The 27,289-nt window shown below is 25.0% G+C and overlaps 2 protein-coding genes across 2 annotated transcripts; one reads left to right on the plus strand and one right to left on the minus strand.

Moving 5' to 3' along the window:
- Positions 1 to 27,014, plus strand: LOC112601570 (E3 ubiquitin-protein ligase RNF19A-like). The gene is made up of 13 exons (XM_025349265.1): positions 1 to 252; positions 13,348 to 13,542; positions 14,476 to 14,579; positions 15,844 to 16,039; positions 16,102 to 16,216; positions 16,890 to 17,080; positions 17,142 to 17,286; positions 17,369 to 17,505; positions 17,586 to 17,683; positions 24,986 to 25,190; positions 25,259 to 25,415; positions 26,439 to 26,723; positions 26,801 to 27,014. Exons 1-13 carry the CDS (start codon positions 228 to 230, stop codon positions 26,856 to 26,858), a joined length of 1,911 nt encoding a protein of 636 aa, XP_025205050.1. The 5' UTR covers positions 1 to 227; the 3' UTR covers positions 26,859 to 27,014.
- LOC112601571 lies at positions 18,532 to 22,219 on the minus strand. The gene is made up of 2 exons (XM_025349266.1): positions 20,846 to 22,219; positions 18,532 to 19,636 (listed from the first exon to the last, which is right to left on the minus strand). The coding sequence occupies exons 1-2, from the start codon at positions 21,377 to 21,379 to the stop codon at positions 18,731 to 18,733; spliced, it is 1,440 nt and encodes a 479-aa protein (XP_025205051.1). The 5' UTR covers positions 21,380 to 22,219; the 3' UTR covers positions 18,532 to 18,730.
- Positions 27,015 to 27,289: the final 275 nt, after the last annotated feature.

Here is a 27,289-nt window from a genome sequence, read left to right on the forward strand (position 1 = left end):
TATTATTACGTCAAAAAGTAAATTTGTAAATGTTTGGTAACTGAACGAACCAAAATTGCTCATTGAAATGTTTCAGTATTTTATACATACTTTCTATATAATCATATAGATTTATGATATTATTTAAAAATATTAAATCTGTAGTCGTCTTAAAATTATATAAATAGTGTTGATCTCCAGCAACATCTGTTATAACGCCTCTGGCGCACATATTTTAAATACGCTGTATGAAATCTGTGTCAATGAATGCTGGTAAGTTTTTATACTTTCATTTTGATGATATATAGTATTAAACATTTTAATTTTCATTGAATATTAAATTAATATAATTGTTTTTTGGTATTGTTTTTGTACAGTTTACATAATTTAGTTCTGCAACAGTTGATAGTTTTATTTTTTTTCACACTATGTAAAATTAAGTTTACAAACATGTTTTTTGATATATGTTATCCAATTGTTATTTAATGTTAAATAAATGAATATGTGCAATTTTAGAATCATTTAATATAAAGTTTAAACATCAATGAGTACTAACCTGCTGATTTAATTTATCTAATATATGTTTTGTATTAGAAACAATGTACCTACTGTATATGTCATGATCATGATTGTATGAGGTTCTTATTAATTAATAAAAACTTTATAATTCAAGTAAATTGTGAGAAAATTGTTAAGAGAATTTTTATGTTTCTATTGTTTTGGATATTGTTTTTTAAATGTTTGATTTGTCTGATTTTTTTCTATCTAAGAAATAAAAAAATAACAAAATAAAGGTATAATAAAGTATTTTGTATTGTTACAATCAATTGATTGTAGTATTATTTTAATTATACAAGACTTAGCTAAGTCATAGGTACATCTAATTAATTTTATCTTTGTGTAATTCAATCAAAATATATTTATCAGTTCATTATCATTCCTTATTGGTAATCATTTATAATAAAGTAGATACTGTACTAAAATCAATGATTCACTCATTTGAAATTTAAATAAAATATTTTACCTTTATATGAAATAAAGTTTGTTTGTAATAAGAAATTATGTTTATGGAATTAAAAAATTATTCTTTTGACTTGTGTTAGTTAATTTAGTATATGATAATCACATTATATGATATATTTATTCTTTAAAACTACTTTGTATTATATGTGATCTATTTTGGCTTTTTGACTGGTTGTTATATGTATTGTTATATAATGTTCAATGTATTGATGTATCTTATTTTATTTTTTATCAAAGGTATTTAATTAATATTTTGTTGGTTTGTATGTAGATTACTAGAATCAATTTCAAAAAAATATTGAAACACTTTAATTTTATGTTTAGTATTATCACTTATTAGACGTTTATTTATTTTTTATTTTAAATTAGTGAACTTGGTTATAGATATTTAAAAAAGTCAGAAAATAATTATCATCCTAAATTCTAATCTTCCTATTAAAGACTATTTAGTATATGTTAGGGATAAGCGGGGATAAGTATAGAGTAAAACTTCTTTAAATGGTCATGTCTATGACTCAATAATTCAGTCATATTGTTTAGTACCATTAGTATAGGTATTTTATTAAAATTTGCTCCATGAGTTGGTCATATGCTCAACTCTTTATAAGAAAATTCCTTTGAATTATTATTGAATTTAAATACTTTTGAAAACCTTAATATATTTCAGTGGCTTTTGTCTAATTACTTCCAAATGTTAAGTAAAATAAAAGTATGGGCATTTGTTCATTTTTAGAATATTGTTTACTTTGAATGTTTGAATTTTTACTCGGAAACCTCTCTTGTATTACCTACCTAATAAATTTAATGACTATATTATTTTACTTATATTTTCATTAGTCATTACTCATTGTTGGTTTTATATATTATACCTATATGTTTAATGATTAAATAAATTAAAAATTTTTATTTACTTATATTACGAGGACTTGAATGTTTATATATCCTTAATTACATTAATATGTATGTATTTATGTACAACAAAAAATAAATTGTCAACATTCCATTAATATTTAAGCTTATGTACCTATTTTTAATTTAATACAATACAAATTGTATACTATTTTATTAAATTTAAAAATAATTAAAAAAATATATTTTTCTATAAAAATACAAAAAAAAAAGCAACAGCTAAAATTACTAAAATTATTAATTTATAAATTTATATTCTAAATCCTTTCTCTAAAATGTTTCTTTACTTTTATCTATTCACATACCTCATTTTTTTTTATCAAATATGATTATTTTTTATAAGCTATGTTCTTAAAAAAAATATATATATGTCAAATTAAAATGGTATTATTTTATTCAATTGAACATAAAACAAAGTTGTATCTAGGTTAGCATTAAATTGAATTAATAGAAATAAATATGTAACTTCATAAAAATCTAAGCTCTATTAATTTATAATGACTAGTTAAAATTACAATAAAAATAAATTTAATTCAAAGAAATTAAAATATTGATATTTTATGAATATTTTAATCCTAGTTGTATTGCAATAAACATTTGATTATTCATTAGTTTGTTATGCTAGTATGTACAATTTTTGCAATGTAGTATCTTAATTTATTAAATTCCATACCGCCCAATTTATCAAGTATGTCTGAATGAATGTTAAACTACATTCATTTAGATTATTTTTATTTCATATGGTGTGAAAAACGGCCACGTTTTTGTTTATTATTATGATTTAGTCTATGCAAGTAAACGTGATGTTTTTTTTTTAGATCTAAATTTTGGTATGATTGCATAATTATTGTTACCTATTACATTTAAAACTACTAAGGCAATTTTCTAACAAAAATAATATTTTATGTTAATAATTGTTGACTAAGAATTCATAAGAAGGTCTTCTTTAGGTCCGATAAATACTTTAAAAAATCAATTATAAAGTTTTTTTTATATTATTTACTTTTATCTGTCAACATCAGAATAATTTTTACATATTTTTAATAGGTAAAAAATATTTTTTATTTTCATAGTGGTTTTTTCTTTTAATTATAATATACTCTATAAAGTATAAGTTAAATTAATATAATATGATCAATTAAATTAAATTATTTTTTGTAAATATTGAAATATTGACTTTAATGTTCACTTCATTATCCAATATCCATAAATAATAAATAAATTAAAAGATAATTTTATTTTTCATAGATTTTTTAACTAAATTTTTATTTGTAACTAATTATTCTAAAATTATATAACAGGTTTGTTTTCTCTATGCTAAATCTATAATTATAATATTTGCTACATTTTTTTAAAGTTTTTCATTTATTATTATCAATGTCATCCTAAAACATTTAATTATTTGTATACTTTTTCTTTTAAGTAAATTAAAAATTAATTGATATGCTATAATTTATATAGGTTTATGCTAAATTTAAAAAGATTTAAAAGTACCTATATTTAATTGTGTATTTATTGTTAGTTTAAAGTATTTGTTAATTAGTTTTTTGAAATAAATTATTAGTATTTATTATTAATATTTATGTATATGTATGCAATTTATAAATTATTATTTTCTGTTTTTAAAACACTGTGTGTGGTTAAATTTCTTATTTATTTAACTTTGTGCTATACAATTTTTCTTTGGCTTCTTTAACTTATAATGAAATTAAAACTTATTCCCAGATTATTCCCTAAACTGAAATTCGAACTGAAGATAATGTTATATATTATATATATATATTCAAGTATGAATAGTTGAAATTATAGGAGTATTTTTTCTACTCAAAAAAAGATTTGCAGAATAAGAAATAATGTGATATAATTTTATTATTTTACAACAATATAATCTTCCTTTCAATAGTTAGTAATATATTCAAAAAAGTAAATAATTTTGTTAGTTTTAGAATTCAGATGATTCTCTGATTCTATTTTAGAATGACATTGGTTATTACCAATAATAAATGAACAACTTTAATAAATAATTCTTACTATACCATTTTTTTACCCTAAGTCTGTTATTAACAAAGTGAATTAAACTAAAATCGCTTAGTATAAAAATATAAAGATTTTTAACACTAATTTGTAACAGTATTTTTAAATGTTGTTTGATCAAAAATGTAATATCTATAATTGTAAATAATTTAATAATTGAAATCAAAATCCTGTATGTCAAATTCAATTATATTGTTCTCTGAGATTACATTTTGCTTAAATATTTTCTCTTTATGTTTTGGGTATGTAACAGATATAAAACAAATATTGTAATACAGATATAATAATATAAATAATAAAGTAGATATCTAACAGCTGTATGCTTATTTTTTTATTATTTATTATTATTTGATATATTTTATTGAAGATTTTATTTTTGCAGCATAATACATTTATATTATGCAAAAAATATATATCACTTAATTTTACTGATAAAATACTGACTAGAGACCAATTATTAAATATGAAATCCTTTTTATTGTGGTAGTAAATTGTCCACTTATTATAAAATCAGGCGCGGATACAGAGGGGAGGTATGGGAGCGATGTCTCCTCCTCAAATATCGCGAACAATTTAAATTGTTAAATTAATATATCCAACAATGATAAAAATTATATTTTTTTTATAGTTTAGACTGTTATTTTTAATTTTTATATATATTTTATAATAATAAATAGTATCTTATTTCGCGGTTAGTTCTATTTTTAATTCGATAATTTCTAATCGCCCCGACTGACGACGTGACTACCGGGCGTTGTGCTTTCGTCTCATATCGTAATTGCCCGCATTTATATATGTATGCTTACTGTTGTCTGTTATAAATATTTTCATTCGGTATCATTTTATTCTGTGCCACGTTTGCCACTACTTGCTCTTAATTAATATTCACCGTGATATTGATGTAAATGTCACTTCAGTTATTGACAGTTTTTAAAAAACCAAAAGAAAATTCGATTTTCTTTGTAATAAATTTATTTTTTAATTCATTTTTAATATTTTTTGATTATTTTTACTAAATATTAATAAATAAAGAGTGTTCTTTTCAATGTACCTACCTAGTTTTTTTAAATTTTTAGTTGAACGTTTATTTCTTTATAATGTTAAGAAATATTTATGGTAATACTTATAATATTATAAAATTATTGAATTTTATATATTACATTATGTCCACAACAGTGGTGACTTAACCTATTATCACAAGTTACTAATCTAGTTTGTTATTTGCATCTGGATATTTCGCATTAATCCTCTTAATTTTGATAAATTTATCTTATTAGATAACCTATTTTAGGTTAAAATTTCTCATATCGTATACATTCTATAGTTAAAATTAAACACAAGAGAATCAAACTAAAATTTTGAATTTTTTTTTTAAAAATAATTTTACTTTGAGAGGAGTGTAGAATAAATTATTTTTCTTGTTTATCAAAAATTTCGTATATAAATACTAGTTACTTCTAATATAAAAACTTTTAAATATTATAAGGTATTGGCTTTGAGCCACCATTAAACATGACCACAAAATATTTTTTTATGATAGCTAGGTACTTAATGTATTATTGTGTTTAGAATTGTAAAATTGATTTTGATTATACATTTTTTGAATTTATATAATTGTTTTTAAGTACAACTATTTATAAATATTGTTATACATTATAAATGGTGACTTTTTAATTTAATACATGCATTGTTTCAAAAACTATTAACATATTTTTAAATATTTTATTTTAAACGATAACATAAATTGTATACGTCATATTTTAATTTTTAAGTTTGAGTATTTTAGATTGTAGAAATCGAATTTTGAACGAGTAATTATTAAATTCTTAACTTATAAAGTCATCTAAAATATTTATTTATTTTTTTTATTATCAGTCTTCTTAGATTTTAAACATCAAGATAATTCTTTCATGTATTTCCATCTAGATTCCATAGCGTCTCGAGTTATTGATTTTCTTTCTTGTATATTCAGATTTACTTTACATTTGAAATATAATCAATATTAACCATTATTTTATCAAAAATCATATTTTGGTTTCGTTTTAAGAGTAATCATTGTTGTATATTATAAGTTATAACTATGTATAAATACTATAAATGTATAATCAATGGTATTATAAAAGTATTAATTGTGTTTTCAGAATCTAAAAAGTCTTAGTAAATAATATACAGGTCAAATAAGTATTGTTATAAAAAGTGTTAAATTTATTGTTTCTTAATTTGGCTGTAAATTTGTAAGGTTTTAAATTTATAATATTATACTCGTAATTTATAGTACCTAATAGGTTATACAAGATCAGAAGTGGCCAAACTGCGGCTCGCATCTTATAGTTAAAATATTATTTTATAAAATATAAATTATAAATATATTTATAAAATATTATTACAAATAATCTTTTTTTAATATGAATTTATGAATTTATGTATTTGAAGAAGTATAATATTTTATTAAATTATAAATTGTAGAAACAAATCTACAAAAAAAAACGAATGTTTTTGATATAATATTAACATATCTATTTATTTTTAATTATTAATTAATATATTTTATTGTTTTGCATTCTACACATTTTATTAAATTTAATTAATAATATCTTATATTATTTATGATAATAATATATATTTATTAATATGACCTTTTTATAATTTTGGTTCTTCCATATTTATTAATATATTGGACGGCTCACGACTTCGCAAGTATATTCTTGCTGGCCATCCCTGTTATAGATGATTTAATAAATATCTTTATAAAATTTACAAATAGTATTTTAATTAACCATAATGTTGTTTGTTCTATAAATTAACAAACATCAGTAAATAGCCAATAAAGATATAAACTATTTTTATATTTTTTTTATTTATTATTTTTAGGTATAGCACAGAATATAATGAGTAGGGTAAGGTTGTGTAGCTACACCATATTTTTGTATATCAATCAATTTTGTTATTTATGATAAAATGATAAATGATAAGGTGATAACCTATTTAAATTTTTTTCTTAATTTATTTTTTATCATAAGTTTATATGAACTAATTGTGTTTAATGTATAAATATATACATACACAAAATCCTTGGATGAGTAAATAACAAAGTACAAATTATAATTTGGAATAAAATAGGTATGATATAACAAAATCATTGTACTATACCTACTACGTCTGTATGAATGCTTATTGTATGTTAATGCGAAAATTTAGATCATATTTAACCTTCGTTTTAAGAATATTTAGATGTTCATTATTTTTTTCTTGTTTATTTATTTTATGAAATTTAGTCTATTTACACTTATCAAAAATTATTTATATTTAATAGTTATTAAATAATAAATTTAATTATTCATACAAATTTATTTGACTAATTTGTACTACAAATATATTTTATTTTATAAATCGTAGGTGCAATTTAAACCTTCAAAAGTAGTTGAAAAATATCGATTATACATAATTAAAATATTATTTTAAGTCAACTTGAAAACTGACCTAATATAAATTAAATTTTAATGAATTTATAGTGGGCTAATGGCCTTTTTAACATACAGTTGATCATTTTGTTGTACAAACACTATTTATAAAACAAGATTAAAAACTTTCTTACATCATGACGAGTTAATTGTTTTTAGTTTTAACTAAGTATTTTAAAAATAGCAAATCATAGTAAATATATTATAATTTTTTAAGTGTAGTGTTGTTTTGTGATAAATCACATTAAAAAATATTTTTTGTGTAAACTTTGCTTCATTGATCAATGGTAATCGATTGAAAATCAGTGTAGTAGCGTTTTACGTAAATTCAATTAAATTTTTAGCATTTATACTTGGGTAGGAATGGTAGAATAAAATAATACAAATATAGAATTGAATTTAAAATCCTTAAAGAAACTTAATTTATTTGTTATTACTTTCATGGACTAAAACGTCATATCAAGTATTAATTTACATTCGATTTGTTTTTTTACGTTTTAGGTTAGGCTACATAGTAATCATAGTATGTAGGTGTATAGTTAACTAGTGACTTTCGCCGGTTAATTCTGTGTATTGTATAATATGCATTATATAACAGCTTTATGATTTGACTGACAGACTAAAGACCGGTTATCTGTTAAAGTCCTTACATCAATTACAGGACTGTCCAAAATTTTGTTTAGAAGCTTAGGTTGAGAAAATGTGCCTGTGTTCCTCTTAAAACAACACAATGTTGTTTAAATACGTATTCTACCTAGAGATCAGTTTTAAAATAATGTCTAAGCTCCCATATGAACGAGTTATCGGGATTTCCGAAAATTACTATAGTGATTCAAAATCATTAACTTATCAGTCAAAACTATCCACTATTTTTATTTCGATAATGATAGTAGGAATTTAATTCTAGCTTATTATAATACAAAATTACATAACGAATTTTCGATTTATTATAATAAAAAACGCATTCATTAATATTCTATTATTGATAGTATTGATTTTAGAATGATACGTGTTTTTTTTTCACGAAGGTTTACATGTTAAGTAATTGATTAAATACCTCAATTTTCAAATTTGAGGGTTGTTTTAGATATCAAATTGGATTTAGTTTGTATTTTGGAGAGAGTGGTAAAATTAAATATTCTTTAAATTTTTACCCAAATCCTATTTTTGACAAAATCAATTTTGTTGTTTTGGTGTAACTCGAAAACAAATTACCCATAATACTTAAAAATTTTCATCATATAATAAAATTTTCAAAAGATTTTAACTCTAACCTATTTATAAGCATGACAATTTTTCATTATTTCAAATTTTCTGTTTTTTGTAGCTAATTGAATCTAGTTGGTGATTTTAAGAGTCAAAAGTAAAAAAAAAATTTTCAAAAATAGTTACCTATAATAACAAAAAATAGAATTTTAATAAATTTATTGCTTGGTAAATTATCTTGTATAATAAATGGCTAATAAAAAAAAACAGGATTTTAAATTTAACTCATAGAAAAATAGCTTTTGTAAAGGAATGTGAGTTTTATCAATGTGTTATTGTCAGAGGTTTTTATTTGCATATAAAAAGTAATATATATGTATATATGTTTTTTTATTTTTATTTAGGTTTTTTTTTATAAATCGTATGGAATGTACTATGTTATCACTTAACATATAAAATTCTGACAAAATACAGATAATATTTATTTTTTCTAATAAAAGTGTAAATAAACTACAATTTTTAAGCACAAACACAATAAATGACACATTAGATTATTTTTTTTACTTCTCATTTAAGATTAGGGATGGGAATTCCTTGGAACGTTACATGACAGGAATTCTCGGGAATCATATATAAATTGTAGGATGTAGAAACAAATTAAAATTTACTTATCATTAGGAAAAATAATGGTATACTGAATTTAAATATTCAAGTTGCTTGCTAAATTTTTATTTAAATAGCAATTATACTATTTAAAAATATAAAAATAAATAGTTGCAAAAAATAAATAGATTTAAATTGCGGGATACCGTATTTTATGTATTACTTGATCTCTTATTACATTAATATAAAAAAGAGAAAAGTAAGTTTAGTGAATAACTTCTTTGTTGTACGCAGTAAGTTTTGAGTGTTTATTATCATTGAATAAATTACTGTAATGTGTGTATTCAACTAGAATTTAATAATAAATTAATGCGTATAAAAAATGATTCTCATAGTGAAGACAAACTAATAATTACTATAAGTTTATTTAAAGAGTGCTAGAAATTGATCGTAGGGTAAGCTGGTAGAACACAAAAGTTGGGAACAGTACATTTTTTTTCAATTTTTACTAAAATGCATAAGATAGTGGGTACCAAATATCCAATTTATCATAAAACGCGTTTTGTGGAGGTATCAAGAACAAAAATTTATTAAAAATTGTTTTAGCGAAAATTTTATGTCAAAACTATTTAATGTTTTCTTAAATGTTTGCTCTTATCATTAACCGAATTTTTCAAAAGTTCAGTGTTTTTGGTATCTATGATTATACATTTATAATACTATAATCTGTTTTCAAATCATTTTGGCGATGAACAAACTTCATAACATGCCATAACACTGTATCAGTAAACATTTAGCTAAGCATTTGCTTTTGTTACATAAGCGAAAACTCGCTAATTCAAAATTTCATTAATTATTATTTTAATTTAATATATATTTATGTATATATATACAATATGATCAATGATCATAGATACTAATTAGATAATAATTATTCTATTATAATATACAATCGTAGTAGCTAACTGCAGTTCAATCAATGTTTGTCATAACAATAATTATTGTTTGGAGGACTTAGTCTCCCACGATTTTCGAGGTAAAAAGTTTGATTGGAATGCTTTTTTTCTAAAAGCAATCTGTCTAATCAGAGTCTCCTTTCTATTTAAATTTTTCCAACTCGATTACTGGATGGATAAATTTATGTTATTAAAGTGAATTTTTTTATTATTTTAATATAGTAGGGTAAAAGTTGCCAAAAACATTGAATTTATTGATATTGTTAAAATTTTTAAAACTTAATGAAAAATATTTTTGAATTATAAAAAGAAAAATTAAAAAAATCTTCATCTTTTATTTAAATAATTAAATTTTAGCTTTAAAATATTCGTTTAATTATAAATTGTGCATATTTATTTTTAGAATCTTTTATTTCAGTAAGACATACTATAAAGAGAACTCTTGACAAGTTTTAAGTATAAATTGAACATAAAATGTTTTAAAATTTAATAGTAGCTACACATTTTTAAATGTATTATATTATTAATTGTTTTAAAAAATTTTACTATCGATATTTATTGAAAAGATATTTTTTAAAAAAAAGTCAAAAATTTCAAAGTTTATAAACAACTCAAGAAAAATCAAAATAGTATTAAAATTTAAAAAAAATTTTAAATAATTTATACCATGTATAGAAAATACTAGTATAAACAGACAATTTATCTAAATTTTTTATACCTATTCGTTTTTAAATCACAACAAAATTAGAAAATCGAGTATGTTGAAAACAATAAAAACTGATTTTGTGTTAATTAGAAATGTTTTTCCTCAATTTGTTTTTTTTACAACTATATTGTAATTTTTTACTTTTGGCTCTGTAAAGTATTAACTAAGTAGATTCACTTTTTACCAGAAAGATGCTAAAGTTGAAAATCAAAAGATTCTTTCTATTAATTCTTTTACTTATAAAAAAAAAAAAAAACACTGTAAAATCATTACGTTCTTCGCTCCGCTCAGAATCTAAAAATAGTTAAACAAACAACAAATTAAAATTTTAATTTGTGTACTATATAACAATTCAACTCAACAAATATTTTGATAACGAATATTTCTTGGACATACCAAAATCATGATTAAGATTTTCGAGATACATCTTGATTTAGACACTTTACGGCCTAAGTTTTGTTTTTCCATATACCTATAGTAGCTTTTAATTAGTGAATAGTGAAAATAATCGTCAAGCTATCTTCCCGTAGGTATACTTTGGTGTGTGTATATCATGAATATTTTGTTAGCGTTCATACCTATGTTAACAACGAATAATCAACTAAAAAATGAAATAAAACTTGAAAAAAAATGTTTATGGATATGAACTTTTATTTAAATTGATTGTAACATTTTGTCATATGATATGAGAAAAGTTCGCCATCCATATTTAGTAAAATATAACGAAAAAAAATCATTATTGTAATCCTTTTTAAAATTTCAAAATTCTTCGTAGAATAAGAATACATACATTATGTTTCAACTATTAAAGAAGAGTACTGTTAAAATAAAACACGTATCCTTATGATTATTTAATACATTTAAAGATTTTTATTTGTATCACATATAAATAAAATAGATATTAATACATAGTATAATATATTAAATATATTCAAGACTAGCAAGATTAATGAAATTTTAATCTTTTTAGCAACATAATATTTCGGACTACTCCCTCCTTGTAAACAAATTATGGATTGTATGTGTGTGCCATAATAATATAGTAAAACTTTATATTATGGTATGTACAGCAACAAATGATAAACTGACTATATAAAAAAAAAAACAGATAGAAAAATATAACAGTTAACCCGTACAAAGGTCAAATTTTAGAAACGTTAGTGTTTTAACTCTAAATACATTTACAATTAAACTAAACATAAATAAATGTAAATAACATGTAATTATTTATACCAGCATCATATAGTGATGAATGAAAAAGATAATAATAATTTGTAATACATAAGGAAATATTAAGACGTATTATACTTGTCATCTCATCTTACATATTTTCGTATCTTTTATTTAATTGTTAAACGACTATGTTTAATTATGCTTCAAAGGATTAAATGTTATTGTAGTTGTAAAATTGTTTAAAAATTTAATTTTTATTTATATACATTTGTTTTATTGTATTTTAAATTATATTTATTTGTATTTATTAAATTGAGGCTTCTAAATTAAATAGAATAAGGAACAATACGTATAGAAAAACAATGAGGTGTAAATATACGTATATGATGTAGTATAATATGCATTGTCTTGACATGAATTAAAATGATGCATGTTCGGTTTTTTTTATTTCCTCGTTCTATTAATTTAATTATTTTTTTTATTAGTTAAATTTATCTTGGTATAATTTTCAAGGTTCTAATTAGGTTAATCTTCTGATTGACTTTAAATTTTTATGGCTACCTTTAAATTTTTTTTAACTAAAATTATTTAATTATTTAGCTCTTATGGTGTATATGTTTATTAAGTAGGTAATTAATCATATAATTAATAGAGTTGAAGAAGAATTTGAAGGTAATTGTATATTGCTAGTCCTTAATTTCATCCTACAATATCATTATTTCCTGGCATATCTATTTAAAATAATTATAACTATAGGTAAATCATTTATTTTTAATTTGAATAACTAATGTATAGTATATATATTTTAATTTCCAAGACGTACCTAAATAGTGAATTTAAGCTCATTCATATATTATTTTATTTATAATTCATAAATTTTATGCTAATTTCCTAAGAAAAATATCCTTGATATAGAAAGTATAGGTACTGTATTATTAATATATTTACTTTAATTTAAACTGAGTCATTAACCTAATAGATTTAAGTAATATTTTATTTTCACGCAGTTTTTTTCTATCAATTAATAGTCGATGACATTGTTCCCAATGCCACTTTTGTTAGATAATGAATATAATCTAAATTCGCGATGTAGGTATATTTATTTTATTATTTTTATTGGTCAAGGTGAACACCAACTTTCACTAATCCAACCACGTACCATTGCCGTTTGTTCATCTTGTTCAGTATCATTACTGTCTGTGTGATGTTAAAATATCCAAATATAAGAAAGAAATATGTAGTGATTTGTGATAATTTTAAATCATTAATTTTTTCTTTATTATGTTGTATTGCGTAGACAGTAGAAATAACAGTCGCGGTATGAGATCTAAATCGTTACAAGATTTGCCTGAAGCCAGTACAAGCTCAGCGGCGCCTACTCGTAAAAGACGTATGCCGAGATTTTCTTTACGCCGACTTTTGTATTCGAATACATTTTTGGCAAGACATTTGGGAAGTTCGCAAAGTGGCAAACGTCGAACTATTATTACTGGTATGTTTGCAAAATGTTCTGTTTATTTAATTGACTTTATTATGATCACCTTTTAAGCTATACAGTTAAAATTTACAACTAAATTTAACATTTTGTCATTTAGGTAGTTATTACTAATTTTAAATTATACTACAGGTAGTATTAAAATAATAATAATAATAATGATGATGACGATAAATTTAACTTTTTTCTTTAAATAATATTTAGGCGGCTTAATTTTAATTTTAAAATCTGATCACTATAAATTTATTCCTTGTATTTAATTACAATATGTTATCTTATTGTAATTTAATGGAGATATTATGTTTATGGTTATGTCACAAATAAATAGTATCAACTATCGGAACAACTCATAAACTGGTTATAAATAATTTCTCTTTTTTTTTCGTGTATAATTATTTTGTTGATTAAGTTGTTAATGTGACATTCAATAGCTAATATTTTTTAATATAACTGTATTCCATTATTATAATTAATCTAAGTATATATTATAAATTAATATAATATATTACAATCTCCATCTTAAAACAAAAACAAACATTACATTTTCTATCTTCGCTATAACATCAAGTTTAATATTAAAGTCAATTAATCAGTTATCAAATTTTAAGATGAAAATATTATTTTATATATATATATTTAAATTATATTCCATTATAATATTTAAATAATGTTGGACCTACTTAGAATTATTACTACTTTTAAAGTTAGCATATTATTGGAAAAATATCTAATAAGTGAACCTAGATAATAATTTAATTTAAAACTTGTATCAGAGCCAGCCTAAAATTTTTTTATGATTTTATTATTTATCCTTTTTTTTTTTTAATAAATTATTAAAACTATTAATATAATATTGTACTAATATTAAAATGCATGATATTATAAAAATATTTATAAGATATTATAAATTTATCAAATTATTTATTTTAGGAGGTCCTAGTGTAGCAGATGTAACTGATTTTGAAAAAGCCCCTTTGGGATTTGGACAAAACTATACAGACCCTAAAAAGGTTACTCCAGTATCTAACATTAAAGTAAGTAGTTGTTAGATTATTGTTTATTTTTTACTAGAAAAAATTAAGTTTACTTGGATAAATAGTATTATATTTTTATAAATAAATATAAATATACTAAATTATTGAAATAAAGTATATTATCATATCTTTTTTGTCCACTTATTATTATTATGTTTTGTTTTATTGACATTAAATTAATTAAAGATATTTGTAAATTTCCTAAATTTTATATAGCAATGAATTGTATCATCACATGGCTTTTAATATCTCTACAATGATATCTTATAATTTCAAATAAAACATATTGTATTTTATTAGATAGCATGACATTAATAATATTGTTTATACTTTTTAAACTTTAAAATCATTTCTTTTAACTAACAAGTTTGTTTAGTGCATTTATTCCTCACCTTCAATAATTTCTAACTTGATCAATATAAACCATTGAATGTTTAACAATTTTTGATGAACTTTTGTATTTAAAAATGCAGTGTGCTTTGATATATTTCTTAATGTTTACCATACTTATAAGATCTTTCATGTAATTAGAATTAACAAAATAAAATTTTTTGTTAAAAACAAAAACATTGTGGGAACAAGGAATTAAAAAATCTTTTATTTATAGTTTTTTTTTATTATTTGTTTTCTAAGCAAGTTTCTGGTATTTGATTATTAAGGATAGATAAACCTTGAATAATCAAGGTTTTTAAATCATCATAATTTATTTTCTTTATGTTCATTTTTATTTTCAATAACAAAAACCAATATCAATTGTTTTAAAATTTCTGATCGGTTGTTGTTATAATATTGCTTATCAACAGGGTTTAGGATTTTATGAATTTAGATAATTATTTGTTATACTATTATCTGATAATAAAAATTAGTAACTGAATTTCTACTATTTAAATTAAAATTATGTATATTTTTTTAAAAATATTATAAACATATGTATTCTTGCAAAAAAAAAAAAAAAAAAAAAAAAAAAAAACAAGATATGTTTACAGCCAATAGTTATTCATACACTAATAATTATCTGCACTGTAAAATTTAGTTAAATACATTTTAAACTTTTGTTGCGTTTAATTTCAATATTTTGTATATTAATACAAACACCTTTTGTTTAAGTAAAATTTTATTTTTTAGGTTTGATACAATAGCAGTCATAAAAATTTTAAATTGATTTTTGTATTCTTATTTATTCATAAATAAAAATTTTTGTTTCGTGCATTTATAATTGAATATCTGTTATAATTTATGATAAAATATAACTTTGTGTTTCTAGATTGGTGCTCCAATTGATGGTCTATTAGAGTGCCCATTATGTCTAGCCAAATATGATGAAAATTATTTTGCCAAATTGTCAACTTGTAATCATCGTTCCTGTTTTGACTGTTTTCAACAATATCTACGTATAGAAATATGTGAATCACGTGTAAACATTACTTGTCCAGAGTGTTCTGAAGCTATGCACCCAAATGGTATAGCTTTATTTTTATATTTTTGTGTATATTCTTTTAATGTTTAATATTTTTCTGTTAAGACATACAAAGTGTGCTCAATAATTTAGCCCTTTATGAAAAATATGAAGACTTCATGGTACGGAGAGTGTTAGCAGTTGATCCTGATACTAGATATTGCCCTTCACCTGACTGCAGGTAAATATTTTATGTTTAAAGGTTTTCAAAAAAACTTTATATAAAATAGTTTATACCTTTAATATAAAATTATACTAATTAATTATGTATTAACACATTGTTGGATAGTTTTAAAAAAACATATTGTTTCCTATGTATTTCTTTAAATACCATTTTTTCATTACTTTTATAGTAACATTAACTTTTTTTGTTCTTTATTATATCAGTAAACACATGAGCGATGAGTCAAGAGCACTTGATAAGCATTATTACAACTGTTGTAATTTAGAAGTGTAATGAGAAAATAAAAATTTAAAAATGTAATTTCATAAATAGAATGGAAAAAATTATCAATATAATTCGGCTTTTAAATTAACAGTACCCATATGAGTAACATATTCTACTATATGGACAATATTACTTGTTTTTCATAAAAAAAGCATTTAAACCTTTACTGCTATAACAATTATGTTACATTATGAAGGTTTTTAGAGTATTATTTGATGTTTATAATATAAATATTTATTTTTTCTAAATTATGTATTAAAATATGAAGTTGATAAGTCAGAGAATTATCTTGTTCGCTTCATTAAGTAAAATTTTGTTTTGTAACTTAACTTGGAAATAGGCTAAAAATTGTACATACTTGACTTATCAGTAATAAATAATAATAAAGCTTTATTTTATTTTTTAGCTATGCTGTCATAGCTGCAGGTTGTGCCAGTTGCCCAAAGATAAAATGTGAACGTCCTGGTTGTGATTCATATTTTTGTTACCATTGCAAAGCTGCATGGCATCCTAATCAAACATGTGATTCTGCTAGAGCAAAACGATCATCAAATATGAGAACCTCATCTTTAACATTTAGTACAGATTCACAGTCACGTATGAAATGTTAATAACATTTTTATTTTATCAATGTGATTATAATAAAATATAAATTTAGGTGAAGACATTAAGCCATGTCCTCGTTGCCAAGTTTTAATTGTAAAAATGGATGATGGCTCATGTAATCATATGACATGTGCAGTTTGTGGAGCAGAATTTTGTTGGCTATGTATGAAAGTAGTCAGTGATTTACATTATCTTAGGTAATGGTACTTTATTTTAAATATATCTATATTAGTATTACTATTGATTTTTAAATTATTTATATATAAACTTAAATTTTAGTCCTTCAGGTTGTACTTTTTGGGGTAAAAAACCCTGGTCTAGAAAGAAAAAGCTTTTATGGCAATTAGGTACATTGGTAGGAGCTCCAGCTGGTATTGGTCTAATCGCAGGAATTGCAATACCTGCAATAATCATTGGTAATTAAAACTTATTTATCAAATAGTTAATTGATTGATTGAATATTCATTCTGTGTTTTTTTTTTTAATATATTAAAAGGTGTACCTGTTTGGACTGGACGAAAAATGTATACCCGTTATAGACACTCAAGTCGATTAAAAAGGAATTTTGCAATTGCTGGTGGCGTATTAGCTGCGGTGAGTATTTAACTTTTACTAATTTTATTATTTATACATTACTTTATGGTTCAACCAAAAACAATTATGATGGAGGTAGTAATTAAATTAATTATATTTTTTTATTAATTTCACGATTTGTGAACAGGCATAAAATTGGTCCAATCAATTAATTAAATGAATTCAATTTTATTTATTATAATTACTAGCTTATAGAATTGAGAGTTTATTGGTTATATTAATATTTTAGGTTTGAGATTGTTTTTCTTTAATTTGTCCGAAGGATTAAAGTTATAACAGAGGAGTATGTGTGATTTGTATTTTGTTTTACAGATGTAGAAGTTATATTTTCATTAGTTGATTTTAAAATACTAATTTAGTATAATAGAATTTAAATATGCTTTTTAACTATTTTTATAGTTCTTTATATCTCTACACAAATATAATTTGAATGTTCTTAATTTTCACATCATAAATATATGTATGTACTTTTATAGTATTAATTTAACTTGAATGTATTTACAAATCAATTATTCATTTCAATTTTATAATCAATAATGTTTATTATTACTATAGTAAGTAAAATCACATAATATAAGTAGTATGGACAGCACCGTTACATTAATTTAGGCAACACAATTTTAACATGTCAAAATGAAAAGAATCAGTAAAAACTGATTTAAAAAAAAAAATTTTAAAAAACATGTTTATACAACTGTATTGAGCTATAAGATCTAATAATAAATGTATTACTTTGCATACCGTGTTAAGGTTATGCTAAAATTTAAGGCATTTTAAATTTGAGTACATGAGACAAAATTATTATGTTGATTTAGCTTTAACAATTTTTTTTTCTAATATTAATATAATTTATTAATTTTTAACACTTAAAAAAAGTACCTTAACCTCAAGTAACATTTGAATTTGCAGAACTAATAAGTAAAAGTGAAATAAAACCTTTATAATTAACAATTATATTTTTCTATTTATTATATAGTGTGAAAGCTCTAAAGTTATTACTTGAGAAAAGAGTAATACATTACAAACATAGATAAAATTAAATAAATACTATGCTGAAATTTCAGTTAAATGTCTGTTGAAGATTTCCTCAGCTTGTAGATCTGTCAACAGGTCTAATAATCTTTGTTCAGTTTCTTCATTGCCTAAAGCAACGTCTACTGAACCTATACACAATAGTACTGCTAATAACTTCGATTCTTTCATGTCTTCGTCCAGATCATATCGACTGTATTCAAGTTGTCCTTCTATATCTACACTCAATTTACTCGCATGCGTTGTTAATGCTTCCCAGTAGATGTCTACCAACTCATTTGAATGGTTTCGTCTAGTTTCTGTGGACAAACTACTTACAAGCAAAAGTGCGACATCATTAGTTGGTCTACTATAGGATATCATTTGCCAGTCTAGTATTACACATTGGTCCTTTTCTCCAAACATTAGATTGTTGCACCAAAAGTCAGTGTGCGTCATCAACCCCATTGGTTCTTTAGGTATCATAAGCGATCCGATTATTTGTTTAGTTACACGACATAGAGATCTAAGTGTATTTATTAAAGTGTCATATTGTGGCCCCTTAGATCGTAGAAAAACGTGCAATTGTGGCATTCCCCGTTCGACGAGTGCTTGATAAGATAGTGTAGCACGAGATGTTTGAAATAAGAACGGCCAACGTTCAGTGAGAGGCCCGTGCTTAAGTTTTAAAGCAAGAGACGTGGCGTGGATTCGAGCTATAGAACGGAGAGCAAGTTTGGCTTCTGTGTATGTCAGCCCAGTGGAGAAGTTGGCTGCTGTGTAGCCGCGTTTGGATAAGTTTTCCAAGACTAACATTGATTCATCTTTACCACTGGCACTCATACCAGCAAAGTAACACTGGGCTACTGGCATGTCACCAATCGTAGAACGACTGTGTTTTGTTAGTACATTTTCTTCTAGATTTCTTAACTCAAATAATACCTGTAATCAAAGTTGAACGATTAGAATTTAGAACTATAATTTTTATCATGTATAAGACAATATTATTATTGGCGTTATTAGTTTTTAAAGGCAATTGATTGATGTTTTAAGTTAAACGTTTAAGGTTTTTTTTTTTTTTATACTCTAGTAAATTGGTATTTCATTGGAATATTGAAGTATTTTTATAAAAGTTAGTTTTAGCCAAATGACGATTTTTTGTACAATTATATTCTAAGTATGTGTACAAAGCGTAGTTTAAGTTCAAAAAGCATAGTGTAACAAATAATAATATTTTCATGATTTCATTTTTCTTAGAAATATATTGATAATTTAGGATAGATATGTGTTAAAACTTAATTTAAATTTTAAATTGTGTATCAAAAAAAAAAAACAACTTATGATAGAATAAAAGTGGGTTAATTTAATTTTAATCAACAATATATATTTATTCTACTGGCAGGATGGTAATCACTATTGTTAAATAGTTTATTATTATTATTAACATATTAAAAGTATATTTCAATATATAGACTTATTATCATTAATCTCATTGTATTAATTACTGTTTTTTGTTTGTGTATGTTTAAATATAATACCTTCTAACTTTTTTGTCGTTTTTGACCGCAAGCGTTAAAATTAATTTCACGACATAATAAAAGACGTATCCGACGCGTGTGCGGTTGGTAGGGGATGTCTCACGTTCACGAAACTTCAGGGTCGCGTGTGGTTAGGCGATAATAAACGACAATACGCATGCATCTCTTCACGCATACGCTATTTACTTGACTAGAATACAGTTTAAAACATCCGACAGGCATAACCGCATCACCACAGCCTAGCTATTTTTTGTCGTTTTTAATGATCGAAACGAGTGGTCAAGGTCTACTGCACACACGATGGGCGTTTTGTAGCCATGACAATTATTACCACTGTTTGCACGGATTGAAATCGAGAATAACTCATCTACAGACAATCGATCATACATGCCAATCCGTGAAGATAGACGGGCTATAACGAATTTCTAGAACGTCCACATCACATCCGATTATAATTTTTCTCTAATGTGCTTGACGATTTCGTGTGCATTTCGCTGGCGGCTTGTGCGCGGTGTAAGAGGGTGGCGATTAACGTGCAAACGTGCTGTGTAGTGGCGTGGATAAAGGAAGTGTAATTGTTATTACGGGGTTGAGGAGACGGAAGAGGACCCACCGTGTTGTAAAAGTGAACTTCTCTGTAGTCGAACTGGGCCTCGAGCACGAACGCCCGGGAGTAGGGCTCTTGTGGCAGGCTCTTGATGACCACGTCCAGCGAGTCGGTGCCCTCGACGCCGTCCACCGCGTACACGATGTGCACGGCCACTATGGAGCTGAGCACGTTGTGCGGGTCGGACACCGCGGGCGTGGCGATGGTCCGGTCAGCTATCACCGTGACCGCGTCCCGCGGCCGACCGATCAGACGGCTGATGACGCCCGACAACCATTCCGGGTCGGCGGGCAACGGCAACCGCTGGTGCTCGTCGCCGTCGCCCGTGGCAGCTGACGCGGCTGCTGACGACATGGCCGAGGATCGCTGACGATTCCTCGCGGTCGGGGCGGATGGACAGCGCTCGACGTCTGACCGTGCGGCGGCAGTGCGTAGTACGCGTACTACACGACAATACTGGACTCGGCCGCGCGCGCGTTTACGGAGGCGGCGGTGCGATTGCGTGCGCGCGCGTGTGCAAGCCGAGTCGACGACCTGCATCCCCTGAGCCCCCTCTCAGCCGCCGCCACCCTTAACCGCCCGTCGTCCGAGTATCGGCCGCCGTTGACTGAGCTCCCTCTCCTCCGCACACCGGGGGTGACGGCGGGGGGACACGCCGGCAGATCGCGATCTCTCCCCGCCGCTGCAGCTGGTACTACGCGATCTCCGTTCTGCAGTGCGCAGTCTCCCACCCGCCATCTCCCGCACATTCGCGCCGTCACGCTTCGCGCGTCCCGTGGCGCGCCCGACCGCCGCTGTGGGTGTGTGCGAGAGCGTACGTCATCCGTACGACCCATCAATACCACGGAACCGAGCCAGCGCGCCGTGACGTAATTTCGGGACGAGAGAGATACGCGAGTTGGGTACACAAGTCACAAAGCAGATAACGATAGATGAAAAAACCGATAATGATTTTTATACGCTTACGCGGATAATATGTATATATGTAGAACATGCGTATACTGTGGACGGCGATTTGGTGGGAGGAGGAGAGTTGGCTTTGTAAATTGTTGAATATTGTGTTTTGGAGTTAATATAGTTTTCGTCGAGATCACCGCTGTCGTCTCAACAAACATATATGAAATTTTGAAACACTGATAGCAAGGGTGTTGTTGGGCGAATTTAAGAAAAATTCAAGACTGCTTTATGATAACGTTTACAATTTGACTAAATCTTCGTTTTCATGTGGTTTTTGTCTCGTTATCACCAATTTTACGCCCGTTTGATGGTTGACGGTTTATGTTATTAGTCCGAGGACCGGATTTATGTGCACAAAAAATCCTCAAAATATGCTTCTAAAAATGCTGTAATATGCTACAAAATATGCACTAAAAATTTAATCGAAAATATTTTATTTAAAATTATGTAAAAATAAGTAGTAATTAAGTATTAAAAAAGGTGTAAAAATATTTTAAAAACATATTTTATGTTATAAATAATAATATGCACTATAAAACTATTAATATGCTCTAAATATGCATTTAATAGGTAAAACCGTTGAAATATGTAAAATATACAAAATACAATTAATATTATTTTAACAAGATTGATCTAAATCGGGGATAATTCTCATCAGATTTTAAAAATCTTATTCCAATACATATATTATGCATTTGCATATAAATCCGATTCCTTGTCATTATATTGTAGCATTCTCATTTTTCTATTACTTAAAATATAGTGACCCTGTTTAACGAGTCATGGTATTGTTCACCTTCACGAAAGCGATGACAAAAAATTGAAATTTTAGTTTTAATTGCTTTTTCCGTATAATGGTGTATTATTACATTATGTAATTAAGTAATCAAGATTATGATATTTAATTTATACATAAGTAGTATGTTTTTTGTAACGTATTTTTAAAAATGTTAGTTATGTTCATGAATCGCCTAGTATTGATACAAATAATTCATTTTTCATTTTGAATATTTTAAGAGTAATACATATTATTGCATATTTTAATTATAAACATGAAAATGCATATTTTATTTATTTTTAAATATTTAAATGAAATTAGAGGCTATAATATAAGCTACATTATATTATGTTTTTAATTTTAATTTTATAAAATTAATAATTTTGACTTGAAACAAAAAAAAAATGTAAGAATTCTATTGATTTATTAAATTTATTTTAAAATTATAAAAGATTTCTTTGTTATTTACTTATATTTTGGAAATTATTAGAAAATTCATTTTTTATTTCATTATGTTTTTACAGTCGAATTCGCTTATTACGATGCCGTATATAACGATATTCCGGGTAAAACAATTTCAAGGAATTTATTTGATTGGGTTTATATCTTATGTGTATTGTGTAGTACTTTTAGTCGTATATAACGATATCAGTTACAACGATAATCCGGATATAGCAATGTTATTCTGAAATGAAAATGGGGTTTTATGTTCACCTATATAGCAATTAATAATGCATGCATAATTAGTAAATTTAATTTCATTCGAAGCAATAGTTCTTTATCTTATCTGTTACACATATATTGTGTACTGCATACTTATTTAAAGTATCGTCTATTTTGGAAGTGTATTTTTATATTGATCAAGTGCGTACTTTTGTTTCTGTAAACAGTGATACAAATACCCCAGAAGTGTCAATAGCGTTAAAAATATTTCTAATTTTGTTAAAAAATTGTATTCAAATTATAAACAAAGCACTATTTTATATTAAAAATTATAAATATCTTTAATGTTAAAATATATAATCCTAAGTAAAATTATACAGTAAAAATATGTTTAATAAATCAATTTTTCAAAAAAATCAAGTTATCTTTTTATAATCTGGATATAACAAAATCCGGTTTTAACGATCAGATTCTCTAGGTCTCTTGAAGATTGTTATAGACGAGAGGTGGTGAACCTTTTATGGGTCAAGTGTCAAATTTTTCAAATCAAGGTTTTGAAAATTTTTCACGTGCCCAAAGAAATAATATTTTTCAAAGATAAAAATAAAGTTACACGATAAATATAATAATAATATAGTAATATAATACATTTTATAAAGGAATATTATAATTTTTAAATATAATTTGTTTCTTTGAATTTCTTATGACTAACATTTTATAAATAGCATAATTTTTTTAAATTTAAATTTTTCACGTGCTATTGAAATTTGACCTACGTGCCATCTCTGGCACGCGTGTCGTAGGTTCGCCACCCCTATTATAAGCGAATTTGACTGTATATATTTTAGCGTGTTTTGATTAAATGAAAAGTGTATTTTTTTATTTTATAATACATATTATATATAAACCCTAACCTTATCTAAATCCTAAAAATAAGTTACATCAATAAACATACTTGTTAGTCGTCTGAGATATACATACCTTCACGACATTTTTATTTTAACTTAATATGAAAACTGAGTTATTTAATTATAATTATTCATTTATATTCTAGCTTATGCTGTTTTTGTAGACATTTTTGTTTATCTCTGCAATCTGCATAATATTATGTTTATTAAACAAAGTTTTAGTATTTCAAGGTTCTGACCTATATTGTTAATCAATCATACTTATTATTCCATTTAATGAATCCATTGTACTTCAAATTTTTAATCATACTGATCTCTATTCAATAAAAAATATTTTAAGACATTGATAATATTTTATATCTACTTTAAATCTAATTAAAAACATGTTAAATATATATATGTATATAAATGTTATACACTATTATTTTTAACTATTCTTATAATAACTAATGTTTAACAATTTAAAACTTACTATTAGTTATGTTATACTATTGATATACTAAGTAGAAATTTATTATAAATTTTGATTTGAAGGTAAAAAATTTGGTCATTTAAGGTTTGAAGATTTTAAAATTTAAATTGATCTGGGGTGTTATTAAAGTCTGGGGTCATAAGATAAAAGTACTATGTAATTTTACAAATGAAGCTTGGCATATATGTACAATTTAGTCTGTATGCATAAAATATTTGCATGACTTGTAAATCATTTAAATAGATGAATAGTTAAAATATAAATATACTATGGCTAGTTAGTTCTAAACTAATTTAAAATGTATTTTTGTAGCTTATAAGGTATAATCTTAGTATTTAATTTTTCTTAAATATAATTTTTTTTTTCAGTTAATTGCTGCACCAGTTATGGCCAGTTTAGCTGTTGGAATCGGAGTCCCAATACTATTATTCTATGTTTACGGTGTAGTTCCAGTATCTCTGTGTCGCTCAGGTGGCTGTGGAGTTACCACATCATCAAATGGAGTACATTTTGATTTTGATGAAGAGCATAGTGCTCCTAAAACAGTTAATATTGATTACTTCACAACTACTGGTAAGTCAAAATTTAATATTCATCTATTTTAAACACTTGTCTAAATATAAATTTTATTCTGTTTATAGATGGTGATACTGTAAGTCACGGTGCTGAAATTGGTAATCCTTCCATTGGAGAACCATCATTCTGGAATGATTGGGATGGTGATACTGCATTGGGAAGAGATGCTGATCGAGAATCAGCAAGTACTGTTGCATTAGCTGGCAGTTTATTAGCTCACAAGTAATTAATTTATTTTACAAATCAATTAAAATACTTAGTACTATTTTTACTAAAAATTCAAACATTAATAACAAAATATATAAAAATAATATGTGGATTGAATTAGTTATTGAATAAAAATTAAGGATGAGTTGAATTTATATATATACGCAGACTTGAACTTAGATCTTATTTGAACTTTTTTCCATACTTTCAGTTCGTCTAACTTAATAAAATGTTGGTTATACAATATAGAGTGATCTTTTAATCAAACAACACTCAATATTTCAAAATGTATTAATGTTTTTTGAAAATATTTTTTCTGCATAATTTCCAGTCAAAATAAAACAATTTATTGTTACATATTTTTAAGTTTTCATTTTTTTAAATGACATCATGCATTTTTAATTTCATGTTCTGAAGTAGAATATTTTTTGGAGTATTAGGATACATAAAAATTGAAATTTTAACAAGTATTTTATGAGTTAAAGTATTTAAAGTTTATGTTAACAGAGTGAAATGGTACAGAGATATTCTGCAAAATGTTGGCCTTCTATTCTGCTCACCTAAACTTTAAATACTTATAAGTTATAACTCATAAACTACTTGTCTAGAATTTTATGTATTGAAATACTCCAAAAAATATTCTGTTTTAACCTATACAATTCAAAATTTACATAGTCATTCTAAAAATTAAAGAACTAAAAAAATGTAATAAAAAATTTTAAAATCCTTAATTTTTTTCAAAAACATTAATACATTTTGAAATAATAAGTGTTCTTTGATAATAGAATTACTTAGTATAATAATAATGAAACGATGCTTGCTCTTAACAAAAAATAATTTTAATTAATCTGGTGTTGGACCTGAATATTTCAAACTTCATTATGCTCAAACTACTTAAATGTTTTCAAATTTAAGCTTATATTTTTCTCAAATTTTAAACTGAATTAATTTTTCAAAGCTTAAAAAATGTTTATGGGTTTGAAGAGTTTCTAGGATATGTTCCTGATTAACTAAATTAATTTGATGATTTTATACAAGAGTTGACAATAGTGAGACGGCATCAATGCGTTCTGGCCAAAAAACTTCGACTGATGTGGGTGACGAGACACAATCACAATCGCAACAACCTCTCAATTTGTCCTTAAGTTCATTAGAAGAGTTGACTGCCGGATTGATGCGACGGGTATTGGGAAATAGTGATGAAACTGATACTCCAGCAACATCAATTAGATCACGTACTACTACAGAAGTGCGTTTTGGCAATACAGTCAGCATTATTTCTCCACCTGTGATGGACTCCCATCAAAATTTTTTACCTTTGAGGTATTTTGATTGCATATTTGATGTTTTGTAATAAATAACCTTTACATAATTATAAATTATTTCTTGATTTTTTTTAGAGGGTTTGTAAGAAACTTACTCTGTAGAACATCAAGTGAACTACCAGCCAGCTCATAATCATATATTTGTAGTATGTTTTTATCTATACCTATGAAATTATACCATATACAGGGCTTTATATTTTGCTCTCACTTAAACTGGTCTTTCTATTTTTAGTTTAATATTTTCATAAATATTTTGTTTTCATGTGCTTACAACTATATTTGTATAATATATATGTATATATATATATATATATATATATATATATATATATAACTATCATAATTTATTTATCATAAATATATATATTTAATTTTTCCTTTAAAGCGACTGTGATCACTGGGGTTTTATTACTATATTTGTTTATTTGTTTTGTTTTGTTTTTTTTTGTTTTTTTTTTTTTTTTTTTTTGTCACAATTAGTAGATTATTATTACAACAAATGTTAACAATATAAAATTTATTAATTGTATGAAAATAAAAAATAAAATAGAATGAGTTGCATTT

This window comes from Melanaphis sacchari, unplaced genomic scaffold (genome assembly GCF_002803265.2).
Source record: "Melanaphis sacchari strain LSU unplaced genomic scaffold, SCAv2.0 Contig7_pilon_pilon, whole genome shotgun sequence".
Taxonomy (NCBI): domain Eukaryota; kingdom Metazoa; phylum Arthropoda; class Insecta; order Hemiptera; family Aphididae; genus Melanaphis; species Melanaphis sacchari.